This window comes from Jaculus jaculus, chromosome 5 (genome assembly GCF_020740685.1).
Source record: "Jaculus jaculus isolate mJacJac1 chromosome 5, mJacJac1.mat.Y.cur, whole genome shotgun sequence".
NCBI lineage: Eukaryota > Metazoa > Chordata > Mammalia > Rodentia > Dipodidae > Jaculus > Jaculus jaculus.
Window position 1 is genome coordinate 171,754,246 of NC_059106.1, and position 11,634 is coordinate 171,765,879.

At 56.3% G+C, this 11,634-nt stretch overlaps 1 protein-coding gene across 2 annotated transcripts; it reads left to right on the forward strand.

Moving 5' to 3' along the window:
• The first annotated feature begins 352 nt into the window (after nucleotides 1-352).
• On the forward strand, nucleotides 353-8,443 carry Cfap410 (cilia and flagella associated protein 410). 2 transcript variants are annotated; one of them, XM_004669334.2, is made up of 7 exons: nucleotides 353-490; nucleotides 1,428-1,446; nucleotides 2,398-2,444; nucleotides 4,013-4,242; nucleotides 5,257-5,431; nucleotides 6,043-6,133; nucleotides 7,657-8,443. In XM_004669334.2, exons 1-7 carry the CDS (start codon nucleotides 414-416, stop codon nucleotides 7,783-7,785), a joined length of 768 nt encoding a protein of 255 aa, XP_004669391.2. In that variant the 5' UTR covers nucleotides 353-413; the 3' UTR covers nucleotides 7,786-8,443. The 2 variants fall into 2 exon arrangements, with proteins under 2 accessions (XP_004669391.2, XP_045004758.1); XM_045148823.1 differs by having other exon boundaries at nucleotides 363-490; nucleotides 1,428-1,583.
• Nucleotides 8,444-11,634: the final 3,191 nt, after the last annotated feature.

Sequence of the window (11,634 nt, forward strand, 5' to 3'; positions counted from 1 at the left end):
TCACAAGGGCACCCCTCGCCCTTCCCCGCACCCTGGCCTGGCGTTTATAGCGACGGCACCTGCTCCTTTTCGGTCCCCGCCGGAAGGCACAGCCCCGGAACTTCCCATCTCCCGTAGGTGGCGGCAGGTCGGAAGAGCTAGCGGAACGCAACTCCACGCAGGAGCGAATTCGCACCCGGGCCAGCCCGCACGCAGCGCCGCGCGCACCCGGCGTCGCACCCGAAAACGTCAGAGGGGCGGAGCCTCGGGCGGACCCACTGCGCCTGCGCGTTCCCGCCCCTTGTCTCCTGGCCACCAATAGGATCTTGTGACCCGCCCCTGACTACTTTAGCCCCGCCCCTGGAGACGCCGCCGCGGAACGCTCTCACTGAGGGTCCCTGGGGCAGCCGGCCCCGGTGGTCCTCGCAGCCGCCATGAAGCTGACGCGGAAGATGGTCCTGTCCCGGGCCAAGGCTTCGGAGCTGCACAGCGTGCGAAAGCTGAACTGCTGGTGAGGCCGGGCGAGGGCGCTGTCCCCAGCTGGCCCGCACGGTCTGCCCTGCCGTCCCACCCCAGTGGATCGCGGCCTCCTGCTCTCGCCCGACACAGCTGCAATGTCTCAGGACTCGCTGTGCAGCTTCGCTCCTTTGGGGGAGGGGGTGCAGATGGTCCCTCTGAATGTGTCTGGTGTTTGAAGGCCAGGATGCTTAGTGGGAGAGCGCTGAGTCGGGAGTCAGGACTCACGTGCTGCAGGATGGATGAAGGCTTCACGGCAGGGGACTGGATCTCACTGAGACAAGGGAGATCGGGGCTTCTGGAGGAGGCCACCTATAGCTGGGACCTGAAGGAGCTACAGGTGTCCCTGGAGACTCATAGGACACTGTGCCCAGAGCAGTGGAGAGTGGACACACCAAGCGCAGACCCTTGCTCTCGGTGCTGTTGGCCACCACTTGGAGGGAGTGAGCTCTGCTGTGTTAATTAAGAGCCTTGCTCTGCCCCTGGCACATCTGGTGTTCGGGCCACAGCTTTCCTCTGTCCTCAGCTTTCAATAGTGGCCGTCTTTGTTTGGGCTTCCTCTGTGGATGCAGACACAACAGCCCCATTGCAGGCCTGCAGAGTTTCTTCCTAAGTTGCTGTGTTCAGCCTTGAACTTGGCCTCTCTTGAAGACTCCTTTGTTTCAGTGAGGGGGAAAAGAACCCACTGTCAGAGACCGAAAGGAGTAGCCCTTTTTGTCCTGCAGACAGTGCATGCCACACAGCAAGCATGTGGCACTGTCACAAATCAACCTGACTGATTCTAACACCCTTTGCAATTATCTGGGCAACCAGCCTTTCTTTCTTAACTGTCCCATTCAAACCATAGGATCATAAGGTTTTGTCATTAGTTTGAGGACTTTTGCTATTTTTATTCCACAAGATTAAAGAGCATCTGTCTTTTCTTTCCTTAGGGGCAGCCGTCTCACAGATGTAAGTGTCATCTCGAATATCTCCGAGTGATCCCAGTCTCAAAGGCTATAACCAGTTTCCCAAAAGAATAGATAAAATGACAAAACTGGCCAGGCATGGTGGCACACGCCTTTAATCCCAGCACTCAGGAGGCAGAGGTAGGAAGATCACCGTGAGTTCAAGGCCAGCCCAAGACTACATGCTGAATTCCAGGTCAGCTTAGGCTAGAGAGAGACCCTACCTCAAAAAAACTAATAAAAATAAAACACTGTAGCATGTATTTGCTCCCAAGTCACTTGCTGGTCCTGCATGGTGGATGATGTGGAATCAGAGTTATATCCTTTGTCTCAAGTGCTAGATTTCCTCGAGGACCATGTATTGTTAGAGGCTTTCTTCCAGCCTCCTCTCAGTTGCCTGTCTTCAGGGCCCCACCCTGCCCCATGGCAGGCAGAGACTGGCCAGTGTGCAGAGAGAGCTAGGGCTATGGGACTGTGGAGACCTGTGTGCTGATCTGTTCCGCAGACTGGGTGGTGTCAGTGTGTTTGAGACCTACTTTGATTTCTGTCTGCCTTTGGCCTGGCTCCATTGAAAGAACAATGCATCCATACTTCCCTCGTGTCTTGGGGGCAACAAGAACTATCTGTCCCAGCAAAAGACACCATGAGATCCCTGGCCTGATGTCCTTTGATGGCATTAACTTAATGAATGCTCTGTGTCTTCATCTGGCCACAGTTGATGTTATCCTAAAGTGTCATAGAGAACACCCACCCAGGTGGAGTGCGTACGGTGCTCCGTCAGTGAGGGCAGGCTAGGCTGAAGAGGCCAGCATGCTGTAGATTCCTCCAAGAGCCCCGGCTGCACAAGGCCATTCCCCTTGTACTTCTGAGTGTAGGTGACGGGGCTCAGACAGAGCCCATGGCCTGAGGAGTGATCGCAGGACACAGCTTACCAGCCTTGTTGTTCCCGTTCCAGATTTCCATATGCCAGGAGATGCCCAGCCTGGAGGTGATTACACTCAGGTATGCGACTCCCACCTCAGTCCAGTCCCTGGGGTGCAGATGCTGGGCAGAGCCTCGTGTTCCTCCTGTGGGCTCTAGGGAAGAGAGAACAGCTAGAAATTCCTAGCACAATCTGGGAGGGCCATGGCTTCTGGTGGGGGAGAGACTGGGGACGTGAAGGACTGGCCCCCTTGCAGCTCCTGCCCCCTTCCTCTGGAATATTAACTTCTCTGGGTCTCCTGACAGCTTCCTTGCCCTGCTGTGTTCACTGCCCAGCCTTGGCCTTAACACCCTGAGAAGTCACCTATGCCCTTACAACCAGTCAGCTGGGCACAGTCAGTTACATGAGCAGTGGTCTGCCCTTGGTATGCCATTTCTTCTACCCTCCTGGTTCCATCTTCTCCCGAGCTACCCATGTCCCTGAATTCTCTCTTCTGCCTACTCTGGTGCCTGGGGTGGGGCTGATGCTTGTGGCCCCTGCTGTCTGTCAGATGGTGGGAGAAGTGAGTCCTGTACATCAGCATGACATTGGTGTCCTTTCCTGGAGTGTGCCTGTTGCAGTCAGGTTCTCACTGCTGGTAGAAATCACCCAACCAAGAGCAGCTTCTGGGAAAAAGAGGTTTATTTTGGCTTACAGGCTCGAGGGGAAAGATCCATGATAGCAGGGAAAACAAGACATGAGCAGAGGGTGGACATCACCCCCTGGCCATCATAAGGTGGACAATAGCAACAGGAGAGTGTGCCAAACACTAGCAAAGGTACACTGGCTGTAACACCCATAAGCCTGCCCCCAACAATACACCACCTCCAGGAGGCTTCGGTTTCCAATTGCCATCAGCTGGGAACCTAGCATCCAGAACACCTGAGTTTATGGGGGGGACACCACAGACCACCACAGCACCATACACCCAAAAGGCTCTGTAGGAAGGAGTGGTGCACCTGAACTGGTTCATTAAGCCGAGCCCTGGCCCTGGGATGCCGAGGATGATTGGCCACCAGTGAGTGGGTGTGATGGCTCACCTGCATGTGAAAGCCCATCCATTTGGTGGCAGGGTGGGACAGACACCGTCAGTGGGGGCGCTCAGGTGTCTGCTGTGTACCCTGTTTTCTTTGTGATGCTATTTGTGGGATAGAAATCAACCCCAGATCATTTGTTTCTCTAAGCTGGGGTTCTGGAAGTTGGTGCTGAGTTCTGTGTGACACAGAGCTTGTGGGTAATTTTTGCCGAGTTTTAACCAGTGTCTGCTTTGGGAACCAAGCAGTGCACCACTTGGGAGCTAGTGTCTTCTTCTGAGAAGGAGGTTGAAGGATCCCATCTCCCCTGGCGGTGCCTTGAGACTGCACACATGCAGGGCTCAAGGCCGTGGAAGCTGCCCATATGTCATACCTCGAGTTAAGGGGCATGCCTCCTCATCCTGGAGGCCCAGGGTCTTCCCTGACCTTGACTGCATCTGACTGTGACCTGCTACGGAAGAAAGGGCCTTTTTCTGGTGCTCATGACCAAGGCAGGACTGACAGCAATGGAGGCTCCTGGCTCTCGGCAGCCGGACCTCCAAGGTCCTTAACCACATGTGGTGCGGGCCCTGCAGCGTCAACAGCGTCTCCAGCCTGGAGCCCATGAGCGGCTGCCGGCACCTGAGCGAGCTCTACCTGAGGAGGAACCGCATCTCCAGCCTGGCTGAGCTCTTCTACCTGAAGGACCTGCCCCACCTCAGGGTGCTGTGGCTGGCCGAGAACCCGTGCTGCGGCCCCAGCCCCCACCTGTACCGCATGACTGTGCTGCGCAACCTGCCCCGCCTGCAGAAGCTGGACAACCAAGGTAGGGCAGCGAGGCAGCTCCTAGCAGGGCGCTCCCCAGACACCCCCGTCTTAAGCAATCCCAGCTCAAGGTGCAGGGGCCTCAGTCACACAGAAGTGATCGGGAGTAACTCTCATGTAAACACACCCCCTTTCTGAAGTGTTGGTGCTCTCTGACACCCACTGCAACGTGCGGTGCCTGCAGGACTCCCGTCTGAACGCACCCAGGCCTGGGTACCCTGACAGCCCCTCCACCTGTGCCCCGTGGGGAGCATCCTCACACTGCATGGCGAGGATGAGTCTGCACGCAGCTGGGCAGTGTGGCGTGGGCTCAGGTCCTCTGGCAGCCAGGTCTCTGGAGCTGCATGGGAAACACTCCCACTGCCCCCCGCACCATGTGCCCACACACCCTCCTATCAGAGTGTGGAGGCCATGCCATGGTGCAGGTTCTAGCTTACTGACCCTGGGGCTGGTGCTCCTTCATGGTTAACCCGCTGGGATTCTTAGCATGGCACTTCTTACCCTTGTCAGATACATGGAATTGTTTCTCCCAAATACTTCCAGTACCACCAGGGAAACTTGTCTCAGAGCGCCTTTAATCCCAGCACTCGGGAGGCAGAGGTAGGAGGATTGTCATGAGTTCAAGGCCAGCCTGAGACTACATAGTGAGTTCCAGGCCAGCCTGAGCTAGAGTGAAACCCTACCTCAAAAAGCCAAAAAAAAAAAAAAAAATTAGAGGCTGGAGGTATAGCTTGGTGGCAGAGGTGCAGCTTAGCATGTGCAAGTCCCTGGGTTTAGTCCCAGTGGCACGCAAGTTTGTCTCAGAGCTTTTGCTCCTGGCAGATGCTGGAGCTGAGGCTCCCAAGCACATGTTGACCGTCTGTCTGCCCAGTGTCACTCAAGGGCTGCAGCTGGGGTGAGGAGACAGGACTGGCGCTGTAGACGGCGCCTGCGCACGTGCGAAGCAGGCTGTGCGGTAGTCACGGCGGCGCAGGGGAGACTTCTCTGACCCCTCACCTTCTCTGTCCTCCCCAAGCCGTGACCGAGGAAGAGCTGACCCGCGCACTGATGGAGGGAGATGAGATCACTGCCGCCCCCAGCAAAGGGGGTGCAGGCAACGGGCGCTCCCCGCCCTCCTACACACTGTGTTCCGTCGGCTCCAGCACTGCCACCAGCCAGGGCCTGCTGAGCTACACTGAGGAGGAGGCAGAGTGAGCCTGCGGGGAGTGGGCCCTACCTGCTCCAGCTCCCCAGCCCTGGGGTTCATGTCTTCTACTGGGGAGTGGGGAAGAGAAGGCGCCCTTCATGCCAAGTGCATGGGCAGGAAAGGAAATGCAAGGGCCCAAGGGTGGGGGAGCAGGGGGTGGGCCCATGGGGCTTCCTAAGCAGTCGGCTTCCTGCTGTGGCTGTGTGAGCAGAAGCCCCAGACTGGTTCCCCATGGCCTTGGCTTCCCATTTCCTAGGAAGCATTTGGATGTGAGTTCTGTGCGTGGCAGCCACAGGCCCAAGTCATTCCTGTATTAGTTGCCTGTCCAGAGACTCTGATAAAAGGTGTTACAGGTGGGGGACCTGGGCACAGGCGAGGGCACCCCAGTGGGACAAGAGAGAGAACTCTCCAGTTGCTGGGGTTCTCAAGGACAGCACAGCTACCATTTTGGAGATAACACAAATTGGGGTCCTCTCCCTTTTGTTTCCTGCTCTGTCCTGGGAGGACTCCCAATATGATTTGGCTCCTCACCCGCATTTGGCCCATGGAGAGTATTCACAAGGGCAGCCGGTGCCTGGAGCCCGACCTCCCTCACTGCCTCCCTCTCACCACCAGAATCCAGGGGCAGCTCAGCCTGAAAACCCCTGCCGTAGACGGGTCTCCTTCCTTCTCGCAGAGGGATGCTTTGAGGAGCCACAAGGACAGGGTGAGTGTCTCCTGGAGAGAGTGCAGCCACCAGGGGACGAGGGCACAGTCAGCCCCAAAGGTGCTGACATCCTGCTGTCCAGGTCTGGGCTCCTGGGCAGGCGGAAGGGCAGGAGGTAGGCACACTTCAGAGTCCAACAGGCTACATGCAGGAAAAAAGAATCAGGTCTGTCTCAAAACTGGAAGCTTTCAGAACATCCAGTTAGATTGCCAAATTTAGCCTGTTGACCACAGTCTACTGCACATGGAGAGACTGCTCTACCTGCAGTCAGAGGTGGGTAGCGACCTTTCCCAAACAGGTGCCAGAGTGATAGGTCAGACCCAGGGCTCCAAGTAGGTGACATGAAAAGGTAAGGGGGCATCTTGGCGACAGTGTCCATACCTGGCACCCTTCCACGCTCCTCTCCAGATCCTCACTGCCACCCGTGTCCTCAGCATCCACCACCCATAGCTTCTGGTTGGTCCTCAGGCTTCTTCCTGCCCCCACTCTACAGAGGCACACCGCCCACGCAGGCCTAAGTGGTGCCCAGCAGGGAGCTCAGCCCTGACTGGTGCTTAACCCACACCCCGGTCGTGTGGGAGCAGAGCCACGTTCAGGCAGGCCAACATCCTCAGCATCTGCTCCCCGTGCCTACTGTCAACCCTGCAGTCCTGGGTGGGCCTGAGCAGAACCACGGGTGCCCTAGGCTCACAGGTGGCATGGGCTAGAGCCCATTCATGCCATGAATTCTTCAAAGTTGATGGGAGGCACGGAGAGCGGCAGGCAGAGACTCCTCTTCGCAGGCTTGGCATCTGGAAGAGGCCGGTCTCCCCTTGGGAAAGCATCCCCTGAGCTGTGGACAGGTGTGGCCACATACTGAGGTCTGGATGGGCAGCCAGGCCAGCAAGACCCATGGCCTGGTTTCCCAGGGAGGAAGGGAGGAGGCACAAGTGTGTCAGCTATAGCATACAGACTCAGCTCGGGTCATCCTCTCTAGCCAGCTAAAACCCCTGTTCCTCTAGGGCACTGTCCCCTTCTCTCACATGTGAACAGGTCTAGACACAAGGCTCCTTCCCCACCCTGGGCCCTAGCTGCACCCAACAGAGTGAGCCCAAAGGCGTCAGTCCAGGATGCTAAACAGTGCCTAGCAGACCGCCCTTGGGCCAACGCTTTAAGAGCAAGGACACAACCCAGGGATTTGCAAGGACCTTGGCATATTACCGAGGTCAGGGGTTGGAGCAGGTCATTAACTTCTGGTCTGTTCTCCAAGTGTCAGGAGCCACCTGTGTACCTCAGCTTTCCGTGTCCCCTTACATGTCGACATTGTCCCTTCCACCTTGTCCCCGATCTGTGGGCGGATACCCTGACCTCTGCTGTTCTAGGTGTTCAGCCTTGCTGCCTCAGTTAACCCAGTGAAGTAAGGGCACGAGCCCAGGGCTGAATGGGCCACAGTGGAGGACGCAGCGCACATGTCTGCACGGTGACCTTCCTCCACGGGCCCACCCAAGGCCCCACCTGTGACCCAGGTCACTTTCTGCCCCCAGAACATCCTGACGGCCATCCTGCTGCTGCTGCAGGAGCTGGACGCAGAGGGGCTGGAGACCGTCCAGCAGACCGTGAGCGGCCGCCTTCAGGCGCTGCACAGGCAGCAGCCACAGGAGGACGTGGAGTGACCTTCCTGCGCCCCAGCACTGGACCCCACTCCATCCTGTGGGAACACAGCTCCCCTAGACAGCCTTCCTCTAGGATGCTGGCACCAGGCCAGGGCAGGAGTGGCAGGATCTGGCTGGGCAGACCCCTCTCCAGTGCATGGGACTGGCAAAGACGCTGCCCCGTGGCAGTGTCCCCAGTACTCGGCTGCTGAGGCCTCAGGGACCAGGGCTTCATCTGACCCTTCCTCAGAGGAGAGCTTTGTGGCCTGTCCCATTTAATAAAGCACGCTTCATCTGGGCCGGAAGCAGGCCCTGCTTGACCCCCTCGGGGTTCAGGGTACGTGCGGTTTCTCGGCAGTGGCCGCCGAGGGAGCACCCAGCACTGTCCTGCCTGCGTTGGTCCTGTCCTCGGGCAGATTGCTGTTCTCAAGACCTCAAAATGATGGCGCTTGAGACCCCATGTTCCCAGGAGCTGTCCACAGGCACCATGGCCACTGATGCCCAGGAAGGCGGTTTCTTGAGGCAAGGCTGGGTGGGCTGCTTTTTCTCTGTTCTCCAGGACAGGGATGTCACCTCCGTGTTGGGGAGAGCTGGAATGGACGATTGCGGCCCTGTCTGCCTCCCCTTGCCATTCTGAGGTGCGTCATATGCTCTCAATAAAGCTGCCTTCATTAAAACAGTTGGGGCTCCTATGACTGAATGGTGCTCTTTTCCCTGCCCACCCTTGGTGCCTTGGGGTGGTCTTGTCCCCGCAGAAGGAGCAGAGAAAGACATGAAGATTAGCATGATGGCCTGGGCCAGAACCAATGGTAATCCAAGCATGCAGAGGTGGAGACAGGATCACCAGAGGTTCAGGGTCATCCTCAAAATTTGAGGCCAGCCTGGGATACATGAGATCCTGTCTTTTAAAGAAAGGTAGAAGCCAGGCATGGTGGCGCACACCTTTCATCCCAGCACTCGGGAGGCAGAGGTAGGAGGATCGCTGTGAGTTCAAGGCCACCCTGAGACTCCACAGTGAATTCCAGGTCAGCCTGGGCTAGAGTGAGACCCTACCTTGGGAAAAAAAAAAAAAAAAAGGTGGGGGTAGTTGAAGTGTGGCTTTAATGGTTAAAAGCATTTCTGTACAACCATGAAGGCCCGAGACAGCTTGAGTTTGATCCCCAGGACCCACATAAACAGCTGGACATGACCACACTTGTCTGCAACCCCGGTTCCTTGGGGAGCAGAGACCCAAGGATCGCAGGGTCTCGCAGGGAAAACGGCAAGCTCTGGGATCAGTAAGACTCCAGCTTAGGGCTGAGGAGGTGGCTCAGTGGTTAAGGTGTTTGCCTGCAAAAGTGAGAACACACGTTTGAGTCCCCAGTACCCACATAAAGCTAGATGCACAAACTGGTACATGCATCTTGAGTTTTTTTGCAGCAGCTGGGGGCCCTGCCATGCCCATTCTCGTGTCTCTCTTCTCTGCTTGCAAATAAATACAATTTTAAAAGACTTCATCTGGGTGTGGTAGTGCTCGCCTATAATCCCAACATTCGGGAGGCAGAGGTAGGATCGCCATGAGTTTGAGACCACCCTGAGATTGAATTCCAGGTCAGCCTGGGCTACAATAAACCCTTAGTGGAGGGGGGGGGAGACTCCAGCTCAAGCAGAATGGGTGGGATGTACTGCTCAGGCCACTCCACGTGAGCAGCGCACCCCACCGCAGGTGAGTACATGGGGACACGTCACACGTGCATACACCACACACACGGGCCAAAAAAAAAAACATACTATCAATGACAAAGACTGGGTATTGGAAACTCTACCACCACCAAGGGTCACATGTAAAGGACAGGGCATGAGACAAACACCTGTGTCTATGAGGAGGAGGGCGCCATATAAGTGACCCCAAAACAGTCACTAGGCTCCTGACCCAGAGCCATTGAGCCTTTGACCTTTCTCCAGCTCTGACCACTTTCCAACCCCAGAATCCCTGTTCTACTTAATAACCTGTTTCCACAATGACTGGTCCGATGCCTCGTTGTGGTATGCAAGAACCTGGGACTCCGAGCGGCTGCCCAGACCTCCGTCCATGCCATTCATCCCGGCTAGTTCCCTTCTGTCCCACACCTCAGTCAGGAACTGTTGGAGTCCTGCGCCTGATTTCTCCACAGCGCCCCTCAGCCCAGACTGGAGACACCATGACGTGCCAACCTGTCTGGGGCTGGAAGAGATGGGTTTTAGAGGAGTCCTTCACCCCACCCTGAACTCCTGGAGTGGCCCCAACAGGAACTGGCATGGCTGAAATACCCAGTTCACAGTAGGGGGCTTGAGGCTAGGAGGTGTCCCCCATAAGCAGAAGTGGCAGATGTTCGTCTTTTGCTCCGAGCAGCCCAGGAACCAGGTGGCTGCACCCTATCTCGGGTGTCAGCCAAAGCCATTGCTGCCACTTGTACCCAGTGCCTGCTCTGCAAGCGACACAAGGCCTTTGCCACCCTGAGGTGTTGAAAGATGTTACCGCATGCTCTATGCCAGGCGTCCTCTGGCAAGGCCGGCGTTGCTCTACACTTGTGGGCCATTCCCAAACAAGCTGCCTGCTTACCCATAGCAAGGAGAGTGGCCCTGTGGCCAGCTGCACACGCCAGCCTGGACTTCACCCTGCCATAAGCCAGAGTGGCCACCTCTGGTTTCTGTCCCCTTGAGAGTAAGAAGGTGGGAAGGAGCAGCCCCCACAGCCTCAGGGACCAGTGAAAATCTAAAGAATAAGTAGTTGTCATGGGCTGGAGATTAAGGCGTTTGCCTGCAAAGCCAAAGGACCCAGGTTTGATTTCCTCCAGTATCCACGTTAGCCAAATACACAAGGGGCACACGCGGCTGGAGTTTGTTTGCAGTGGCTGGAGGCCCTGGTGCGCCCATTCTCTCTCTCTCTCTCACTCTTTGTCTGCTAAATAAAAAAATTTTTTTTTTCCTAAAGAATAAGTAGCCACTATATCTGCCCTCGGGGATCTCACTTTTGGGGCCTCAGCCTTGTTTTGTCCTAGCTCAGCTGCTCAGCTGAGGGTGGGGAGCAGTCACGGGGTGGGGGAGGATCCACTGGGGCTGTGGCAATAGGCCAGCTGGCAAGTGGGTCTAGGTGTAACCATGTGGGAGATTGGGTATTCCTTCCCTATCCTACTTCCAGTGTGGCTCTTTTTTTTTCCAACTTTTTTTGTTGTTTATTTTTATTTATTTATTTGAGAGTGACAGACAGAGAAAAAGGCAGATAGAATGGGCACACCGGGGCCTCCAGGCACTGCAAACGAACTCCAGATGTGTACGATCCCTTGTGCATCTGGCTAATGTGGGTCCTGGGGAATCAAGCCTCGAACAGGAGTCTTCACAGGCAAGCTCTTAACCACTAAGCCATCTCTCCAGCTCTTACTTGAGAAAGAGGGATAGGCAGATAGACTGGGTGTACCAGGGCCTCTAGCCATTGCAAACCAACTCCAGACGCATGTACCACCTTGTGCATCTGACTTACATGGGTCCTGGGGAATTGAACCTGGGACCTTTTGGCTTTGTAGGCAAATGCCTTAACCACTGAGCCATCTCTCCAGCCCTCCACTGTGGCTCTTCTACTCCAGCTCCAAAAACCAGCAGCTGGGGGATCTCAGGCTCCAAGGACAACACAGTGGAGTGCCTGACTCAGCCCCAGTGCAGGGCCAGCTCGACTGAGCTGGAAAACCAGAGCTTCATTGAGGCAGCAAAAGGAGGGCCTAGCACCTCACCTGGTCCCTAGGGCTGTCCAACCAGCTCAGGCCCATGGGGAGACCCTTCTCTGGGAACCCCTCCCCCAGGGTGGTCTGTTAAATCCCCAAAGTTGAAGCCGTAACCTGGGCCTCACATGGTGCT